Source organism: Corticium candelabrum, chromosome 11, assembly GCF_963422355.1.
Source record: "Corticium candelabrum chromosome 11, ooCorCand1.1, whole genome shotgun sequence".
NCBI classification, from domain to species: Eukaryota; Metazoa; Porifera; class Homoscleromorpha; order Homosclerophorida; family Plakinidae; genus Corticium; species Corticium candelabrum.
Window position 1 is genome coordinate 7,806,993 of NC_085095.1, and position 21,493 is coordinate 7,828,485.

Consider the following 21,493-nt stretch of genomic DNA (forward strand, 5'->3'; position numbering starts at 1 on the left):
CTGAACAGCACTCTAGGGAGGGCTACGGGGGATCGAAATTGATTTTCTTGCCAGGGCACTGTACTCGACTAGAGATGTCATTTGCCATAGCTAGACGACACGGCAAAGCAACCTTATCTAGTCGAGATAAGCTCGAGGGCGCATGTACTAAAAAAGTTTACCGTACGTGAACGTGCCTCTTTAGCGAGCCGATTAGAACAGTTTACACGTTTCGACACCTAGATAGATATACTATGGCGTGTAAATGTTGTCTAGCAACGTTAGACAGAGTCGATTCCACCTCGGAGTCGTGCGCGCTAGCGGTGCCGTTGCGCGTTGTAGCTAAGGGCGGAGTTATCCGCTCGAAGTACTCTAGACTTGGCACTGCAGGCGTGTTGCGGTCATTGTAGCAATTGCAAGCGTCGACGCTTCAGAAAAATTTGTTGTCCCTAGCCCTCCCACCCATATCTCCGTCGGTATTCCAACGTGAAAGGCCGGGGGTCGGAGTTTCGGTCTGATGACCGTCTCCTTGCAGCACGGTACGGTTCACGCATGCGCATACCTGGGTTCCGATCCTCGCGCCGGGGCCAAACTTTTCGTCCGGCAAGTCTGGCGAAGTTCGTCCGGCGAAGGTATCCGACGGCGAAGTTACCTGGTGATATACAAGACTATGAAGATCCGACGAAGGTAAGGAATCAATCAATGAATGTCAAATTACGCCGGTAGTATCTTTTGCTTAGTGAGGTCGGTAAAGCGTATTGATTAGAGCTGTTGTAGAAAGTTGGAAAGTTGTTGTGGAAAGAAAAGAGTAAGTAAAAGCGTCTACTCGTTGTGACAATCTTTTTGAGAAAGTTAAGTTAAATAGTTAATATTGTTTACGAAAGTTAAATAGTTGATATTGTTTTAAAAAGTTATTTGGATCCAACTCCAGACATGAAGACATATATGTACGACCGACCTCGTTGAATGTATGACCAACGATGAATGTAAGACCGACCTCATTTGTTGCCTCATTGACTTTACGACCGACCCCATAATTTTACGATCGACCTCATTGAGTCTACGACCGACCTCAGAAAGCAAAACATACCGGCGTAATTTGACACTGATTACACGCCATACTAGACAGGCATACACTAGACATGTGAGCGCGTGGTCTTTCTTGATTGGTTGGACGTGTACCGTCCAGGCTGTTTGGTTCAGTGCACTTTAATTAGCATAATATAATGTTTGGTGAGCTTGTTTCTCTGCGACTCATTACGCGGGTATATATATATATATATATATATATGCCAAATTGATAGTAGATAAGTTAGCTTTGTTTAGCTATGACATGGATTCTTATAGTACAGTTTTAAAAAATTTAAATATATATATATATATATATATATATACATACAGCTCTGGCTAGCTAACTCTAGCCAACTAACACAAACTAAACACAGTTTCTAGGCCTTAAATACACACACGCACACACACACACACACACACACACACACACACACACACACACACACACACACACACATATACAGTTCTAGCTCGTCATCTTTTCGAAGAAAATGTGTGGTGCACGAGTTTGTTCTCATTTTTGTAAAATAAAGCAAAAAACTAAACGACAGACGAAATTCTGATGAATTGATTATTAATATAAGAACGATTTAGGACAATGACGTTATATAACGTTAATTAATTAATTCATGTTCGTCGAGTGCGCAGTCGCATGTTCATCGTCGCAACGCTAACAAAAACCCCGCAGCAGAAGACAACTGCTCGGCAGTCCCGTGCAGCCGCGCTGCCCGCAAAGGCTAAATCCGCGGCGTAAAGGTCAGTGTTTAGGGCAAAAATATGAGAAAGAGGGCGGTGACTCGTCAGATTGAATGAATGAATTAATTAATTAAGGCCCGTGTGGGTGCTTTGCGCATCCTAATGTCTATGCATGAGTGCATGTGCGTGCATGAGTTGTTACTACAGTAGTTTCCTTCTTGGACGACCACCCTCGTGAGCGACCACCTCTTGTTTTTACGACGCGTTTGGCTTGGCACCGACGAAATTTGTAGTGCACGTAACCCTAGGCCTCTTCGGCGACCACCAAAGTAGGCTCAAAGTTGTCACATGTTCCCGCCTAGAGCGACCACTTAGCATTGCCTGTCTCCGCCACTGCACCGATGCGGATGTAGAACGAACGGAGTGTCGTCACAGTACAGTAGCACGTGTGCGTACGGAAGTAGTCGAATGTCGTCTCGAAAACGTAACATCTTAGCCCTTCATGAAAAGATAGCTGTGCTGGACGAGATGAAAGAAGGCCGTTCGTGTCGCTCAATCGCTGAAGATCTCGGCATAATTATCTAGATAGGTAGGTAAGACACAAATTCAAGGAATTAATTGTAGTCACGTAGTAAGGAACAAAAAGAGCAATGGGAAATCGGAGGTCGAGCAAAGAGGAAGTACGGCAAGGTTCGAAAGTTGTACTACGAAGATTTGGACAAAGTTGTTTGGGAGTGGTGGCGCGGGCAAAGAACATTTCGGTAGGTGGCCGCATGATCCAAGAACGAACCCTCTAGCTAGTGTAGGTCGAGCAGTCGGGACACGGTTCATTTCCTGGATCTAGCGGATGGTTGGATCGTTGGATGAAGCGACACAATGTTCGATTGTGGCGTACCTTTCGGGCGAAGCGGCAGCTGTGAACCCGCCGTTGTGGCCGATTGGCGCCAAACATTGCTGTCAATTTTTGAGGGGTATGACTCGAATAATGTTTTTAATGCTGATGAGACAGGCCCCCGAAGGAGACCACATTGATGGAAACGTAGAGGTGGTCGAGAGGGAACTGCTGTACGATATTCGGGGCGGAGCTTCTAGAGCATGCGCAATCTCGAGTGCACCTTTCGCCGCTGTACACAGAGTCCACGTTTCCGGGTCTGCTTCTGAACCGTAGATCATCTTGCCGTCGACTAGGCTTTGTAAGTAAGTTCACTACTTACCATTTCGTGCATCTTGTGAGAGACTTTGTCTGCGTAGAGACGCTTAGGAAGCCATTTCTTGAGTACGGCTTCTCGAGGATAGTAAGAGACTGCTGTTCAAGCTGAAGTCGCCTGGTTCACACTCTGAACAGATACACGTGGAGTGGAAAGACAGACTACTCATTGTCTAGCGATGGAAGTTTTGTCAGATGAAGATTTTGCGGTAGGGGAACCCATTCGGGGTAATTAACTTAATTAACCGAACGCGACGCACTGTCACTGTCTGTGTGGCTGAATACTAGGACTACTTTTTCCCCCATCTAGCGTTCTCGAACTGTGGAACTGTGAAACTATGCATCTTGTTGAATTATAGTCAGCAAAATTCGTCGAGCCTAGTCGACTCTTCTTGGAAGGCGGTGAGATCGTGAGCCTACTACCTACTACCTAGATCACTCGATGTACCTTGGCCTGATTTTTTGTTTGCTATACAGAGTAATTGTCTTGGCTGCTTTCAGTCGAACTCCACATCGTATCAAGCACATTTCTCGACACAAAACCTGTAAAACTTGATTTTATCATTTGGCAGTACGTGCACGTGTCCAGTGAGAATGCCTTTCCTTGCAACTCAGACTCTGCAGATACAAGGTCTTGCTCGAGAACTCTGATCTTGTTTTGAAGTTCCACTATTTCATTTGCTTGCTGTTCAATTATCCTCGGTGCCTCGGTGACATTTTCGACAATCGACATCTTCACTTTCGAGATCACTACTATACACATGTCTCGATCGACTGCGGATGAGGTAGAACAGCCTCTGCTTTCTGATTTAGACATTACAGCTATGGAATAGTGCGTATGTGTTGTGTTACTCTAGACATAACTGTTGCTGGGACTCGTAGACTGGCAGTGCTAATTGTAAACAGACTACAGAGTAAGTGTACTGTGCTCTGATCCGCGTCAGTGTACTTATCGAGTGCAAGTTGTCACAGTAAGAACTTCGACTTGGCCGATCACATATATACAGAAGCAACCTAGACTGCCCAGAAAGAACGCGGAACGCCTACATGTTTGCTTACCCGAAATGGGTTCCCAGGTGGCAAGGTTTCACTCGCCAAAACTAATCCATCGCTAGACAATGAGAAGTCTGTGCTTCCACTGCACGTGCATCTGTTCAGAGTGTGAATCAGGCGACTTCAGCTTGAACAGCAGTCTCTTTACCCTCGAGAAGCCGTACTCAAGAAATGTCTTCCTCCTCGTCTCTACGCAGGCAAAGTCTCTCACAAGGTGCACGAAATGCTAAGTAGTGAACTTATTTACAAAGACTAGTCAACGGCAAGATGATCTACGGTTCAGAGCAGACCCGGAAACGTGGACTTTCTGTACAGCGAGATCGGCGAAAGGTGCGTGTTACGTAATTATTTACCCTCCAGATTGTGCATGCTGTAGAAGCTCCGCTCCCCAAATATCGTCTATTGTCTAGTATTGTCTAGCTAGGCGGCAGAGTGATGCACGACGTCATGGTGTTATTTGCATGCAAGTTTATATAATTATGATAATTCTGACGTAGCGGAAAAACTAATAGATGTGGTCAGAACAAGAACAAGAACTACATTGATGGACCAATACGAGCACCCCTAGCCGGTCAGCAGCAGTTTAGTGCGAAACCACAATTTCTTTCGTGCACGAAGATAACGTAAATGATGGAGTTCACTGTGGCCTCGCAGTGCGTCATAAAGAAATATTCTCAGAGAAATATTCTCATCACTAAATACTTCACATCCGTGTATAGTATAGACGGTGGTAACGCCCTCGTTCGCCTTACATTTAAACAGCCTACATCTCTGAGAGCACAGTTTTTCTCTCTGAACGACTACACAGTATATACGTATATACTATGTACAAACAACTCATCGTCTTTTCGTTTCTCTCATGGACAGCCAACGCGCGTGTTACGCTCACCACTAATGGCTATGAAGGTCTCGTAATCGCCATCGGTGAGAATGTAGCAGAAGATTTCTCACTGATAGAGCGCATCAAGAGTGTCATGACCAATGCATCATCCTACCTCTACACGGCTACAAAACGAAGAGCATATTTCAAGGATGTGACAATATTGGTTCCAGAAACGTGGAGCGACAGAGCGATATACGAGCCCAGAACGATCGAACGCTTTGAGTCTGCTGAAATCAGAATCGACGAGCCGGCCTTTTCTGGCGCTCATAGCGCCTACGTTCGAGTGGCTGCTCGCAAGTGTGGCATGTCGGGCATCTACATGCACATCACTCCATTCAGACTGATGAATGCGAAGGTAAGGTCACATAGAGAGACGTTATATATGTTAGAGGGCATGCAGGGTGATCCAAGTGATCCATGGCGTAGTCCAACTCTTTCGCCAACGAGCTGGTCGTTTGGCGAGAACTCCCGGAAATATTTAATGGTTCGAGTGACTAGATAGAGTAGCTAGAGTTTTTACGTTTACCGTGGCCACGCACGACGTCTAGACGCAGTGTCCAGCCGTCGTCTCCCTTCAGGAGGAGAAAAACAGGCCTATACATACCCAACATCTGGAGTGCTCCATGCACCGGCGGCTCTGCATTAGCTAGAATTGAAATCTAAACAGTGCGTGGTTGCGTTACTTTCAAAGTTTCTATTGCATGTCTACTAGAGTATACACGCTCTAGATAGTGCATGACTAATTAATTGTATACGCAACGCTTCTCAACCACAGCATATTCAAGAAAGCAAGTACGAAGCTATATAGATTGCATGCGTTTAGTCTATTTGTTAAAACACTTATTTGGCTTATTTGCATGGTTTCGTTGCTTCTCTGATAAAGTTTGCGACTGCATATATATATATATATATATATATATATATATATATACACACACACTAGAGTTTTAGTAATTTACTTGGGACTGCGATGCGATGGCTGTCTAATTGGGCAGGCTCTCAGACGGAGGTTTTGTTGGGGAGGGGGTCGTTTGCAATGAAGTGCGTGCTACAGCCTCCAGCAAGAGGTCTCTAGATCTCTAGAGGAGCCGTTGAGACCAAAGGGGTTAGTGGCTCCCAATCTAGTTTTTCCACCTCATGCAGTACTCCTAGCTAATCGCAAATGCAATCATATTATTGCGTAATGTTTGGCCCCCTAACCTCGGAAACTTTTTTAGACGCATGTATAGCAGTCTAGCAGATGAAGCGATCGTTTTCACAAACACCTCGGTACTGTACTTGGAACGGTGTGTAATATTATTTATTGCAGAGCATAGCGGCTTCCAATCCGGGTCGCGCAACAGAAAAAGGACGTGGTCCTTTATAGATATCTATGTACACACGAACCTCAAATTTTTTCTTCCCCACGACGACGTTTCATTATAAGACCTACTTCAAAAAATCGTTCTGTGTCCGACTACAGATGAGTCTAAGAACGATTTGTTTAAGTGAGCAAACGGCGGCGAAAACGCATCATGAACTTTCGTCGCCCCATCCTCTTCTATTATAGCTAGGGATTGTGTGTACGTGACAACCAAGAAACACCTTCAGGAGCTGAATGCCACCTACAGTCAACTATTCACACGTCCCGTACTACAGTATGATCAATCCTTTACTACACTGTGCTGCATCTAACACTGTTGATAGTCAGTGTTTGCTGATATCAATTTCTATGTCAGTAAATACCATACCACTGTCGTTACAAAGGAACCGAGTGCATACTTATACTGTATGTGTACATTTCAATTGTCTTGATCACGATCGCGAAACGACGACTACCTACCAGGGTTAGATACATAATCTAAACTACTAGGAAGTTTGCATGTTTGCTTCCATGACAGCTAGGGTTTCATCAAATACGTATTGTCTAGCTAGGACGCGGCGTTTCAGTAGACGGTCAAAGTCTCCGTTGGACGTGTGAATCACCAACACGAGGCGCCTACGGATACCGTAAAACTAGTTAGTTTTACACCTTTGTTCATCCTTCTGACCCTATCTACGCAACTAGATGAGGGGTTACGGGTTAGGGTTAGAGGTAGGGTTACACGCCACGGTGTTACACGACACTGCAAAAACACGCCACGTTAGGACCCTTTTCGGCCACGGCAGTGCAGGTTTTGCCTCGAACTTCCATGCAAAGCAAGTAGCTACCCCGCCCGGATACCCAGATACAAGCAAGCAGAGCCGTTACGAGAGTCTATAGTTTAAAGAATCCGCTATGTCCGGAAAGACGGGCTACACAAAGCGACCGTCAGGGTGTCGGGCTTGTCGGGACAAAAGAGTGAGAATTGGGCACAAATCGTGAGCTCGTAAGACATGCCCGTAAATTGTGAATCTCGTGACGAAATCGTGAGAGTCGAGAGGTCCGACTTCATTTTTGGCCTAGAGGCAGAAGAACAATGTCGTAAAACATTGTCACCCCTAGACAGGCTTTCGAGGTAGCCGCTAGCTATATGACATCTGACTCTACATCTTGCTGCTTTAGACTGCTCTAGACTGCAATCCAGCTAGTCGGCCGACATCCTCAACACACTGCACATGTTTCTACATGTTTCCTAATCTAGTACCAAGAAGTACCAAGAACAATTTCAAATACAGCAATCTAGCCAGAAACCGTTCGCAGAAGGTCGCCGAACGGTTTTCGAAAGAAATAACGGTCGGATTCGAGGTCTTTCGATGTCGAACGTCGGAACTAATCACGGAGACTGATCGACTAGATCGCAACTGATGATTGGTCGCCAAACAAATAACCAGGCGGAGCTTTTTAAACGCACGTGCAACAAATTACAGTGGCGTAGGAAGCGTAGCGGCTGGGGCGGCCATGGCCGCCCCACTTTTCAAAAAGTGGCTTTCCGCCAGCTGCTCATTGCCTGTAACTTCCGTTGTTAGTTGTGCCGATTAAGTTAAATAAGTAATATATTTCAGCATAAAATGCGAGCAAACCTAACGTGCGCTAGATTACTCGCTGTACAGAGCACGGGCACGTCCGTTATATGCACGTGATCACCGTTATATCCACGTGGACAACCCGGACACGTGTCGATGTCGAGCGGCAACGCATGCGCACTCACTCCAGTTTTAGTAGGTGCGGTTTCTTTGGACTACAGTGAAAGGGTCAACTGGATAAGTGATAAGTAGGGCTGCAGGGCCTTAGGAGCTGCGGGTCGGTGCGACCAGAGGCTGCATGTGTGTACAACTAGGACCACACCTCCGTATGGTAGCGCACGCTAAGTGACCACGCCTTCTAACACGATTAGGCCGCACCACTTTTAATTGCTTCGTATGCCACTGAATTATATGCTGAATGTTCATTGGTCGTCGCTAGGGCCAATGGCGGGCGGAGCTAGCACCACACCCATAAGCACTACGACGCAACATTACATAAATAATATCCTGCCACAACGGATGCATGGACGTCACAGATGATAGCCGGGACTTCGCTCTATCCACGTGATGCTTTAGAACTCCCGTATGTTTTATAATGGCGGCGCAGTTTGACGAAGAAGACGACTGCTTGGAGCCGCACCGGCTCTCCAGACGAGTCTTCTTTGACTGCCTAAAGCTCTTCGCGTTGTCCGAATTAGGAGGACTCCTTTCGGAGTGTTTTTGCTGAATGGTATGGCTGTGTTTTGAGATCGTTAGTTTAGTTTTTTTTTGTAACAAGTGAAATTCGGCATTGTTTTGCGTAGGAGGGGAGCATCTCCACCTTGATCAAGAGATCAATTGACGCATTGATCAAACTAGCGTTGGGTACCAAGAAGGGTCTTTATCGACGTTTCTCGCATATAACTCTAGTCGCTTTCAGGTTTTGAACCTGTTCGAAGAAGGTAAGGAGAACCACGGCAGCTTTTCTCCTAACCTCGCGCTTTCCTCGGAGTCCACAAACACCAATACTATACATTTGTCTACCAGAAGACTACATAAACAAAACACTGATTCACTGTCACTTGCAACATTAGCTAATCAAGCATTCACATTACATTACATAATTTCTCTTTTTCCAGCAAGCTGAAAAGGCTATTACATTCCTCTAGCACAGCATTGCTCTCAGAGTCCTTGCTCGAGCTCATCACCCGATCTTTCTGCTTGGCTAAACATATTGGTACATAAGCACACACAATGTGCACAGACACGGACTGCACATGCACAGACATCGACACACATGCCAACAGAGTGACACACATGCAACTGTTAACACAGACACTGACACATACACACACACACACACACACACACACACACACACACCACCACCACCACCACCACCACCACCACCACACCACACTCCTTTCTCACAATACTACCTGTATGGTCCTGTACAACACAGACAAAAGAACACATTTTACACAAGCAAATTATGGCATTGTGTCTAATAGGTTAGATCAATAGAAAAATGGAAAGTTGGTCCAGAACCTCCTTGGTAGCAAAATGACGAACTTCCTCATTGCCGTACTCGAATCGGCATTTCAGTTCCCCTCCTGCCTAACTTTTCTCTATGTCCTGTTTCCTCCTAGCTTTCAGTCTCTTGCAAAAAATTGGCAAACGAACATTGAAGTTCTTAGGCAGAAGCCTTTGGTTAATTTTGTGGCAACTGAGAAACTGGACATCCTTCGTGCACTCTGCAGCCTTATCTACAAGGAGACTCTTTAGATTACTTCTTGTCATTAAAGTGTTCTCATCAATACTGCGAAACATCATTTTCACTTTTATCATCAGAGAAAACACTTTGTCTGTAACATGTACAAGACATTCCTCCTTGTACTCCTTGAACTCTCAAACTGTGACTTTGCAAAGTGCACCTTGAAAGACAAAGAAAGAAACAGACAAACCCTAGACAACATCTAGAGTTATAAATATACTGTTTATAGAGGTGATGTACATACATGTGTGGACAGAAACTGCACAGATTTTGGTATATGTACAAACACACCACTGCAAACTGAATGTGCAAACGTTTGTGAGTATTGTATTTGTATTGTATTGAATTGTATTTCCAGATTACAGCCTAGTAACAGGCATGCCTGTGTGTTCATGAATGAATGGATAAATTTAGTAAGTAAGCAGCTATTTCACTATGAGCATTATTGAGAGAGGTAGACAGTACTTTCTGAGTATCACTGTATCATCTGGAATTTATTATATTCCAACAGATTGGATCATAGCTGAGATAACATTAGTCTCGAACACTTCTGTTTGTCAGTTTTCATGTTCTATTAGGAGCGAGGAACTTCAGCTCTCTACTAGGCTAGCCCCTCTTAGCCCCAGCCCCCATCCTCGGCCCCCAGCCCCCAGCTCTCAGCCCCCAGCTCTCATCCCCAACACCCAGCCCAGCCCTCAGTCCCCTGATTCCTATGCCAGTGTTGCTGTAGTAGTTTCTACAGATTGTAATACATATCCTTTTCTATTTTGAAGCTCAACAGTATAACGCCGTCTGAAAGGATGATGGTTCACGAATGGAGCCACTTGCGGTGGGGTGTGTTTGACGAATATGAAAGCAGTAAAGACAAATTGCTTTATGCGTCAAGCAGAGGCACGAAAACAGAAGCCACGGCTTGTTCCGTCAACTTGGCTAAAGAGGTAATTATGTTACTTTGTATTGTTTTGGTATTTTTATATACATGTATTTGTGAGTTGCAATTATATACCTAGCTGTTTCTATGTATGACTGTTTGTAAAGCATGCTTACAGCACTCGAAAGGGTGCGATACCACCTACTCTAATTATAGTTTGTATGATTGTAATGTTTGCTAACTCATGTGGTCATGTGCAGGGTAAAGTGAAAAATGTATTAGGAAAAGACTGCTCTGCATTCAACGTCCACAATTCATGCCGATATGTGCCACCCAAAAAACCCACTGCGAAAGGATCTATTATGTTCAAGCAATTTATTTCTTCGGTGAGTATTTAGAGCTTAATTAACTGTTAAACATTACATAATAAATACAATAAGTAATTGTAAGCTATTTATGTTTGCAGGTCAATACCTTTTGTGATGATGGAGATGACGAGTCAACTAAGCATAATGCAATGGCTCCAAATAGTCAGAACATCTATTGTCAGTACAGGAGCACGTGGGATGTCATCCAATCTCATGAAGACTTCAAGGATGGGAATAACCCACCCGGTCCTATTGACAGAAATACAAAGCCAAAATTCAATATCGTTAGGTCTGGTTCACAAAAGGATAATGTTGTCTTAGTTTTGGATCTGTCTCTGAGCTTGAGAATTGGAAATAGAATTGATGCATTGAGACAGGCAGCTCGACTGTTTATTGCTGGTGTTGGAGATGGCACATCAATCAGTTTAGTTACCTTTCAGGACAGTGCAGCCAGAAGGCTTGTTCTCACTGAAATTATGAATAGCAAGGATCGAGAGAGTATCATGAACATATTGCCAACAAAAGATGAGTTGAATGGAGGAACAAGCATTGGAGCTGGCATTAAAGAAGCACTAGAAGTTCTCACAGGTTTAGAGATTGATGACACAACGAAACCAAGTGATATTCCTCCATCTGGTGGAACTATTGTGGTCATAACTGATGGGCAAGAGACTGCGAAGCCATACATAAAGTCGATAACTCCATTGGTGTCTGCAGCTAAAGTGATGGTTTATCCAGTTGGTCTCGGCCCAGGTGCTTCACAAAACTTGAGTCTTTTGTCTGAGCCAACAAGCAGAGTGACTTACTTTGTTGACACAGACGAGAAGCAGGTATGTTCTGTGTATTCTAGCTATATATATGTATATATATATATATATATATATATATATATATATTGGTTATTATGCATGAACAGTAATTAATGTAGACTGCTACATATATAATGCATTGTGTTTCACTGTTTTTATTATACAGACATCAACTCAGAAACTGAGTGAAGTGATGGTGACTGTGTTGGATCAGATGCGTCAGTCATCCACTAGTCGAACCATCTATCTTCATAGTTTGTCTGTTTTGGTGTCTCCAATGATGCGTGTCAGTAGAGATGTAATAGTTGATGTGGAGGTGGGAATGCATACAGTTTTCATGTTTATGTGGAATAAACACGTCACACGGAAACAAACTATTCGTGTTACTCTAATTTCACCATCAGGTATAGTAATGAACAAAACGAACTCTGAATTTCACGTGGATCGATCATTTATGACTATTCAAATCTCATTGCTTGACAAAGCTGAAGTATGTGTACTGTACTTGTTTGTTCTTGCTGATTTTGAGTATTATATTTGTGTTGTTTAGTCGGGTACATGGAAATATAAAATTTACAATCGAGGAACTGTAGAACAATTCATTGCTGTTTCTGTGACATCAAAACAAGCCGATACTGCTGACAATCCCGTTACTGTGGAAGCTCGATTGAGTGAAACAGTGGTTTCATATCCGAGTCCTGTTATCATCTCTGCTGATGTGAAGAAAGGTTATATGGTTGTAGTGGGAGCTACAGTTGAAGCTACAATATCACGATCTGGTATGTCACCCATGAAGCTCATGCTTTTGGACAATGGAATTGGTATGCCAACAATTGAAGGTTATATATATACAGTTTGTGTTGGCACTGTTGTTGATTGTGTATAGCTCCCGATATGTCAGCTGGAGATGGAACATACACGGCTTATTTCACTATCTATGTGGGTGATGGACAATACAATGTTGTCGTGAAGACTGCTGCAGCTGCCAATGCTGCAAAGATGATGCGAATGGTTCAGACAGATGATCTGATGGCTTTTTCTGATCAAGAGTTGAAAGCTATTGGAATGACAAGACCACACAAATCTCAAGAAAGACAGATTATGTCCAAGTTTTCAAGGATACAATCCGCTGGTTCATTTCACCTGAAAGGTTTTGATAGCTCATTGGATCTCATCCCTCCTGCTCGAGTCATGGATCTTAGGGTTGTTCATTCAAGTCGATCAGAATCAACAGCGACGTTAAATTGGGTTGCTGCTGGTGATGATGCTTACAGTGGTAAAGGTGTGTGTATGACAACTGCATGGTACAGCTAGTATTCTAATAGACTTGAGCCTGTCTCTTGTTTTTGTTAGCTGACAAATTTAATTTGAGAATTTCATCAGATTTTTATGGACTTTTGCGTCGTTTCAATGAGAGTGCTGAAGTGTCGTATTCCAATATAGTTGGTGGCTCACTGATACCAGTTGAGGGAGGAAACGTACAAGAAGTGACTGTCAAGGTGCCACAAGGGACAGACACATACTTTGCAGCATTAGAGACTTATGATAAATATGGAAATCCATCAGGTGTGTCCAACATCGTTCGACTTGACCTGCAAGAAAGCTACACATCAACAGTAACAAAGTTAAGGAACTTCGTTGTACGGATTTTTTTGGGCTAGTAGGACAAGACAATTTGTGCCTGAGTGTTTTACAGATCTGTTTCATGTAGACACATTCGTTGTGTCATGTTTTGGATTTATTTGAGAAGTTTGTGGCACACAATGAAATGCGTTGTTTGGGTTAACGAAAGATGAATGAAGCATATATACATTATAGTATTAGTAATTTAGTTTGTTGCGCTCACAGAGTAATTAATTCATTAGTTAGAGTTACACCGTTCAGAGGCTGGGCATACTACACGCTTGATAGGATACGATGGTGTAGTAAAAATGTTTAATTGTTATAGTTTGTCATCAGATAGTTTTGGAACAGTTTCATCAAGAGTTGGAAGTAGTTAATTAGCCTAATTAACTTATTACTTCCTACGAATCTCGTTTTGTTTCTAACTTTCACTTTAAACGTTGGATGCTTACAGCAAGTGCAGTTTATATTTACATACGTACAACACGTACACAGAATGGCATACATACATATGTACAGTACACTGTACACATATACTACAGACATGGGCATACTTATGGAGCCACCCTGAGCACGTGACTTAGATTAAAAATTATTGGACTTTCTCAGACAGTGCAAGTACATGCATCTACAGTGACAGCTGCACTTTTTTTAGTAAATTACAACAAGTCATAATGGTGAGGTAATGGCTCTGATTGTGCCATCTACATGTCTGAGATTGGAGGTGATCCTGTGTGACCTACATGACTGCTTCTTGCTATCAGTTCAATCAATTTGAAAGCTCATAATGAAAATCGTTTTCAAAAAGCTTCTAAACAATACAATGACTTTGTTTTATGTCAGAAGAGACTATACGTTTTTAGTTTGCTTGCATACTGTGAGTCTGCTCTTGTGATATCACAACATGAACATTTTGGACATGGTAATGTATAGTGGCGGTGGTTAGTCTTGTCATTCTCCAATCTTTTGTTGCTACGGGTTGTCAAAGTGTCCAATCAGAACAATATAAATACCCAAATAGCATGATTTGATGTAGAATCAGTGGGTCAGCAGGTATATTCATAAATCTGCAATTGTTGATTTTTATGCCTCAGCTGATATGGGGGTGGCTCCATAATATGCCCATGTCTGTAGTACAGTCACACGTACTGTAGCATTAGGTTAATGAATAGGTGTGGTCAACAGGCCTTCACGGAACCAATGACGACGACGTCATCCGCGTCCTTTTTATCAGGCTTCACCTTTGGCTAGGGCTCAGAGCACCTTTACTTCTCGCTTGAAGCAATGTGCAGACACTTTCTTTTCTTGGCGTTTATTTCCGGGTTAGCCAACGGGCAGGTTACGCTCACAAACAACGGTTACCAACAGCTAGTAGTCGCCATCGGTGAAAATGTAGCAGAAGATTTCTCACTGGTAGATCGCATCAAGAGTGTTATGGCCAATGCATCATCCTACCTCTACACGGCTACAAAACGAAGAGCGTATTTCAAGGATGTGACAATATTGGTTCCAGAAACGTGGAGCGACAGAGCGATATACGAGCCCAGAACGATCGAACGCTTTGAGTCTGCTGAAATCAGAATCGACGAGCCGGTCTTTCCTGGCGCTCATAGCGCCTACGTTCAGGTGTCGGCTCTCAAGTGTGGCATGCCGGGCATCTACATGCACATCACTCCATTCAGACTGACGGATGAGAAGGTAAGGTCACTCTAGTAGATCATCTTAGGTTAAAACCTTTCTGTTTTCTTTTGTGGCTTCGTATTTTTCTCTTCTTTCCTCTCTTCAGACCTGTTATACTTCTGCGGTTTGTGGTATTGTCTTTGATTTTCTAGATCAATAATCTAACTCCATCCGCTAGGATGATTGTTCACGAATGGGGACATTTGCGGTGGGGTGTATTTGACGAGTATGCAAATAATGTGTGGAGACTTGTTTATCCATCAAGCAGCGGTAGGGAAACTGAGGCCACCGCTTGCTCCGTCAACTTGGCCAAAGAGGTAAGATGACACATCAGACTGATTACATCCGGATCTGTTGCAATGTGACCGGTTCGATGTAACACACGTATGTCATAATGTGATCCGTCCTTGTGCTAAGTTTCTTGGTATTTGCGCATCTCTGTGAATGAATCACACCAATCCTGTTACATAATCTTGCTAACTCGTGTCTCCAATCGTGTGCAGGGAAGAGTGCGAAATGCAGTAGGAAGTGACTGCTCTGCTTTTGATACCCAGCTGAGTACATGTCAATATGAACCGCCCCAAAACACTACTGCAAGAGGGTCCATTATGTTTAAACAGTACATTCATTCGGTAAGGATTTAATTAAACTGTAATTAATTAATTAAATTTACATTGCCAACAACTGATCTGTTGTTTGTCTTGCAGGTCAATACTTTTTGTGATGATGGAGATGACGAGTCAACTAAGCATAATGCAATGGCTCCGAACAGTCAGAACATCTATTGTCAGTACAGGAGCACGTGGGATGTCATCCAATCTCACGATGACTTCAAGGATGGGAATAACCCACCCGGTCGTATTGACAGAAATACAAAGCCAAAGTTCAATATCGTTAGGTCTGGTTCACAAAGAGATAATGTTGTCTTAGTTTTGGATCTGTCTCGAAGCCTGGGAATTGAAAATAGAATTGATGCATTGAGACAAGCAGCTCGACTGTTTATTGCTGGTGTTGGAGATGGCACATCAATCAGTTTAGTTACCTTTCAGGACAGTGCAGCCAGAAGGCTTGTTCTCACTGAAATTATGAATAGCAAGGATCGAGAGAGTATCATGAACATATTGCCAACAAAAGATGAGTTGAATGGAGGAACAAGCATTGGAGCTGGCATAAACAAAGCACTCGAAGTCCTCACAAATACAGTAATCGATGGCACAACAAAACCAAGTGATATTCCTCCATCTGGTGGAACTATTGTGATCATAACTGATGGAGAAGAGACTGTAAAACCATACATAGGGTCGGTAGTGCCATTGGTGTCTGCAGCTAAAGTGATGGTTTATCCAATTGGCCTTGGTCCACATGCCGCACAAAACTTGAATCTTTTGTCTGAGCCAACAAGCGGAGTGACATACTTTGTTGACGCAGATGAGAAGCAGGTATGTTAACATATTGTTGTAGTACTGTACCAGGGACGTAGCCACCAGACCACTCGTCAATATTTATACTACCAATGGACAATTCCTGAGAACTTTCTGAAATAGATATAGCTGATTAAATAAGTAGGGTATAGCTGATTAAATACGTTTTTATTTAATCACTCTGTAGACAGTCTCATATCAAGTGCCTGCAGCCCTGCAGATCATGCAGAACGCATGTATATACAGCTTGCATATCTGTTCATTCCATTGTGGTTTCTGACTAGAGTTTTTCGCAAGAAAAATTACTTTTTTATGTTAATGTAGTAACCTAGCAAGTTTACTAGAGTGGGGTTTGAGGAGCAAAGCGGAATCATCTCATTATTGCACTTCCACCATATGACCGACAGACTTGATAAACTTTAAGTCTAAAATCACAAAAAAAGGTAAGCAAGAAGGACAACATTCGCAACACATTTCATCTATCATGGCATGTCTGATTTTTATCTATACGTATATGTACTGACATTTTCAACCAGACCACTTCCAAAGTACGCTCTTGAGTATGCATAAACACTAGATCACAGTGCATTGTGTTATTGTTGTTGTTGTTGTTGTTGTCCAGACATCGACTCAGAAACTGAGTGAAGCGATGGTAACTCTGTTGGATTTGATGACCCCATCACCTATTAATCGTACTGTTCACCTTCACAGTTTGTCTGTTCAAGTGTCTCCATTGAAGCTTGTGTGTGGATATGTAATGGTTGATGGGGAGGTGGGAATGCATACAGTGTTTATGTTTATGTGGAACAAACCTGTGTCAGTAAAACAAACTGTTCATGTTCATCTAATTTCACCATCAGGTGAAGTAGTGAACAATTCCAATCCTGGATTTTATGTGGATCAATCATTTATGACTATCCAAATCACATTGCTTGACAAAGCTGAGGTATGTTTATCTTCTTGTTCATGTTGCCTGTGCACGTGACCTTATGAATTTATTTGTGTTGTGTAGTCAGGTACATGGAAATATAAAATTTACAATCCAGGAAGTGTGGAACAGTTCATTGCTGTTTCTGTGACATCAAAACAAGCCCGTACTGCTGACAAACCCGTTACTGTGGAAGCTCGATTGAGTGAAATGATGGTTTCATATCCAAGTCCTGTTATCATCTCTACCGATGTGAAGAAAGGTTATATGGTTGTAGTGGGAGCAACAGTTAAAGCCACGATATCACGATCTGGTATGTCACCCATGACGCTCGTGCTATTGGACAATGGAATTGGTAGGCCAACAATTGAAGGCTTTATCTATACTGTCAGTGTTTGTGAACTGTTGATGTTTGTGTGTAGCTCCCGATATGTCAGCTGGAGATGGAACATACACGGCATATTTCACTAACTATACGGGTGATGGACAATACAATGTTGTCGTGAAGGTTGATGCAGCAACCAATACTGCAGAGATGATGCAAATGGTTCAAACGGATGATCTGATGGCTCTTTCTGATGAGGAGATGAAAACTATTGGAATGACAAGACAGCACGAGTCTCGAGAAAGACAGATTATGACAGAGTTTTCAAGAATGCGATCTGCAGGTTCATTCAAACTGATGGGTTTTAGTGGCTCAGTGGATCTCATGTCTCCCTCTCGAGTCATGGACCTTAGAGTTGTTCATTCAAGTCGATCAGAATCAACAGCGACATTAAATTGGGTTGCTGCTGGTGATGATGCTTACAGTGGAAAAGGTGTGTGTGATGACTGCATGCTACAACGTTTTATAGAATTTCATGAGTCTTTGTTTGTTGTTTCTAGCTGATAAATTTAGTTTGAGAATTTCATCAGATTTTCGTGAGCTTTTGCATCGTTTCAATGAGAGTGCTGAAGTGTCATATTCTGCCATGGCTGGTGGCTCACTGATACCAGTTGAGGGAGGAAAAGTACAAGAAGTGATTATCAAGGTGCCACAGGAGGCAGACACATACTTTGCAGCTTTAGAGACTTATGATAAATATGGAAATCCATCAGGTGTGTCTAACATCGTTCAACTTAAGCAAGACGGCACATCAGCAACAATAAAGACATCAGGCTCATTGTTAGTATTCCTCCTAGGCATCCTCTCATTTTCATTTTGAGAATTTTGGGAGACATTTGAGCCTACGGATTGTATGATTGTATACATTTGCTCAAGAGAACTACAGAACATAGTTACTTGAAACTTTGTTAGACTTTTCCATTATTTAATGTTGATATATTCACTCTAGTTGATTCAGTGAATAGAGCTGGACGTTCTGGAGGCCATGATCATGACCTCACCATTTTTGCTCTGTTTTCCAGATACGCTACTGTAAGCAATTCGTAATGCAAGCGAATTGAGGTATCGTGTGGTGTGTTTGCGCGTTTATTCGTTATCCGCTTGCTTCCTGTATTTGCTTCCTCTCGAGCTCTTGCGTTTGTCCTTTCCCTCAATTTTAAGAAAAAGATGGCACCAGTTCTCACAACACGAGTTGAACAATTATATTACAGAGACGTCGATGGATCCAGGATATGTAGGTATTAAATAGTGTATGACATCTGTCTGCGATTAAAATACGCATGCTCTATGATAAACTTGACAGAGCTTGAAGGATTCCTGATTGGTCGATGTGGACACGTCGACTCCGGTTCTGCGGGGCCCCTCTAATTCGTTACGGCGTTGTCGAAATTATTTGATCCGATCATTCAAGACACTGAATATCTTGATACCGCGGCTTAGAAAAATTCACCCCGCGTGAGCATGCGCAGCAATTGCTAGCAAAACAGATTTCTCTAGCCTGTTTGTATGTACCACATTTAGGATTGTATCAAAAGTGTTACGTCTGATAAAAAGTCTACCAGGAGTGGGGTTCGAACCCACGCGTGCATCTGCACATTGGATCTTAAGTCCAACGCCTTAACCACTCGGCCATCCTGGTAAGCGAGGATTTGCATCGCAATCCTTTTATATCAAGCACCACGGGCACTCGCGTGACCTATCTCAGTACAGTATTTCAGTTGCCGTGGAAACGCCACAAAGTCCAGACAGCCATCCGTGTTTTCGAGAGAAAGTCGATTTGTGAAGCGATGAGAAATGTATTCTCGACTTGCTTCGCTTGGTTTCGAAGATATCACCATCCATACAGGTCAGTCGTGGCTAGTGAATTCGAAACATTTCCCTCTCGACAATTTGCCACGACCGTCTTCCTCTCGTCTAGAGATGTCCATATACTCGTCATAGGAATCGACAACGCGGGCAAAAGCACAACCGTCGCGTCAATACAAAACGGTAAGTTAATTTTGTGTGTTACGTTTTGCTACTTTACCTACTCTAGGTGTAGCAACTCATAATTTCCGGTCCCTTTTGTCATTTCTCTAGACTCAACAGATGGAATTACACCGACCATTGGCTTCGCATCCTCTTCCCTTCGAATGCGTCGTTGCGATGTGACGATGCTGGACGTCGGTGGCGGCTCGAAGATTCGAGGAATTTGGGAAAATTATTACGCCGAGGTGCACGGCATTGTCTTCGTCATTGATGCGTCAGACGCACAGAGAATTGGAGAGGCGAGAGATGTGTTGGAGGAGGTAGTCAAGGACGCACGGATGGGCGGAAAACCAGTTTTGTTGTAAGAATTGTGGATGAATAATGAATATATTTCAAATAAAATGAAGAAATAAATGGATACTTGATTTATAATTAAAAATTATGTGTAATGTTTGTTGCTTGGTTTTTATTCACATCTGTGGATTGTGATGAGCATTTAGTTACTAGTTAATTAATAATAATAATAACCGGAAGATGGTTGTTGTTTGTGGTGTGGTTGTAATGATGTTTGGGTTTGAAGGTTGGCTAATAAGAATGATGTGGACGGTGCTATGGATGAGATCGATGTGTGCAATCAGTTGAACGTTCATGAACTGATGGAACAGCAGCAGTTCAGTTGTCAAGTGGTAAGTCTGTTTTGTGGTGTTTGGTGAGTGGTGTGTGGTGTGTGGTGGTGGTGGTGGTGATGGTGGTGGTGGTGGTGGTGGTGGTGGTGGTGGTGGTGGTGGTGGTGGTGTGTGTGTGTGTGTGTGTGTGTGTGTGTGTGTGTGTGTGTGTGTGTGTATGTGTATACAAACACTGTTTGGCTTTGGTTGTTTGTTGCTTCGTTTGTCTCTCTTTGTCTCTTTAATTTTGTGTTTATTTGTCTGTCTGTCTGTCCGTCTGTCCATTCATCCATCTGTCTGTCTGTCTGTTTACTAGTATCATTTTGCTGTGTTTGTGCCTGCATGTTCATGGGTCTGTCTTCTATTACTCCTACTCAAACCACAATTGACTTGTTTGCCATAATCAAACCAAACAAGAATCATAGTTGATGTGTTATAGTTTGTGCATGTAATGTTTTGATTAAACAATGCCATGTATGGTAGGAACAATGTGTTGCAGTAAAAAGGAAGTGTGATAGAGCAATCATGCGAGGTAAGGTGTCACATACAATAGAGCACTGGATGTCACTTATCTGGATGGGTTGGCTATTTGAGCAGCTCATCCTTACCATGTATAGTCATCATGTAACATTAGTGTTTTACAACCACACAAGGACTTCTTACATAAATAGGCAATAATGGATGAGTTATCTTTCTAAGTCTTGCTATATGGTGGATATGCTGCATGCTATGATAGCCACTTGTATAGTGATAGCACTTACTACTGTTTATCTGGACAAATTGCTCATCTGGATGCCCTCTGCTCTCAACCTGTTCGAATAAGTGGCTCTCTACTGTATATGAAATAAAAAAGTTTGATTATTGGCATTAGGCATGAAGTGGCTGCTGCAAATTGTATGTGACAACTACAATGCACTGGCAGAGCGTGTGAATGCTGATGTTGCAGTACAGGTTGGGCACAGTTGTAGCTTGTCTTCTTGACGTGTACTGTGTGTGATCTCTGTTTTGTGTGTGCTACAATACAGAGAGAAGAAGAAGCCAGGGAGAGAAGGGAGAGAGCCGAACGAGTGAGAATACTGCGTGAAGAAAGGTAAGAGACGGTAGTGTGTTATTGTAGAAACACGACTTTCTTTGAGTGAAATTAGTATTAGTACTTGGAGTAATAGTTGTTGGGTCACAGTCTGAGATGTGATGACTGTAAGTTTATT

General features: G+C 42.9%; 3 protein-coding genes and 1 non-coding gene across 7 annotated transcripts; 3 read left to right on the top strand and 1 right to left on the bottom strand.

Moving 5' to 3' along the window:
- The first annotated feature begins 4,809 nt into the window (after window positions 1-4,809).
- Window positions 4,810-13,384, top strand: LOC134186815 (calcium-activated chloride channel regulator 1-like). 3 transcript variants are annotated; one of them, XM_062654873.1, is made up of 9 exons: window positions 6,779-8,544; window positions 8,618-8,755; window positions 10,341-10,505; window positions 10,699-10,824; window positions 10,905-11,636; window positions 11,782-12,105; window positions 12,166-12,436; window positions 12,502-12,897; window positions 12,969-13,384. In XM_062654873.1, the coding sequence occupies exons 3-9, from the start codon at window positions 10,368-10,370 to the stop codon at window positions 13,274-13,276; spliced, it is 2,295 nt and encodes a 764-aa protein (XP_062510857.1). In that variant the 5' UTR covers window positions 6,779-8,544; window positions 8,618-8,755; window positions 10,341-10,367; the 3' UTR covers window positions 13,277-13,384. The 3 variants fall into 3 exon arrangements, with proteins under 3 accessions (XP_062510856.1, XP_062510857.1, XP_062510858.1); XM_062654872.1 differs by lacking the exons at window positions 6,779-8,544; window positions 8,618-8,755 and adding an exon at window positions 4,810-5,244; XM_062654874.1 differs by having other exon boundaries at window positions 6,779-8,755.
- A 1,078-nt stretch (window positions 13,385-14,462) lies between these two features.
- On the top strand, window positions 14,463-18,717 carry LOC134186763 (calcium-activated chloride channel regulator 1-like). 2 transcript variants are annotated; one of them, XM_062654817.1, is made up of 8 exons: window positions 14,463-14,936; window positions 15,071-15,235; window positions 15,422-15,550; window positions 15,626-16,357; window positions 16,962-17,285; window positions 17,352-17,622; window positions 17,690-18,085; window positions 18,153-18,717. In XM_062654817.1, exons 1-8 carry the CDS (start codon window positions 14,523-14,525, stop codon window positions 18,470-18,472), a joined length of 2,751 nt encoding a protein of 916 aa, XP_062510801.1. In that variant the 5' UTR covers window positions 14,463-14,522; the 3' UTR covers window positions 18,473-18,717. The 2 variants fall into 2 exon arrangements, with proteins under 2 accessions (XP_062510801.1, XP_062510802.1); XM_062654818.1 differs by having other exon boundaries at window positions 14,864-14,936; window positions 15,097-15,235.
- A 491-nt stretch (window positions 18,718-19,208) lies between these two features.
- Trnal-uaa (transfer RNA leucine (anticodon UAA)) lies at window positions 19,209-19,291 on the bottom strand. Its single transcript has one exon. It is a non-coding gene; the product is annotated as a tRNA-Leu (tRNA).
- A 92-nt stretch (window positions 19,292-19,383) lies between these two features.
- On the top strand, window positions 19,384-21,388 carry LOC134187319 (ADP-ribosylation factor-like protein 13B). The gene is made up of 7 exons (XM_062655431.1): window positions 19,384-19,498; window positions 19,571-19,641; window positions 19,732-19,981; window positions 20,201-20,306; window positions 20,769-20,817; window positions 21,157-21,236; window positions 21,311-21,388. The coding sequence occupies exons 1-7, from the start codon at window positions 19,440-19,442 to the stop codon at window positions 21,377-21,379; spliced, it is 684 nt and encodes a 227-aa protein (XP_062511415.1). The 5' UTR covers window positions 19,384-19,439; the 3' UTR covers window positions 21,380-21,388.
- Window positions 21,389-21,493: the final 105 nt, after the last annotated feature.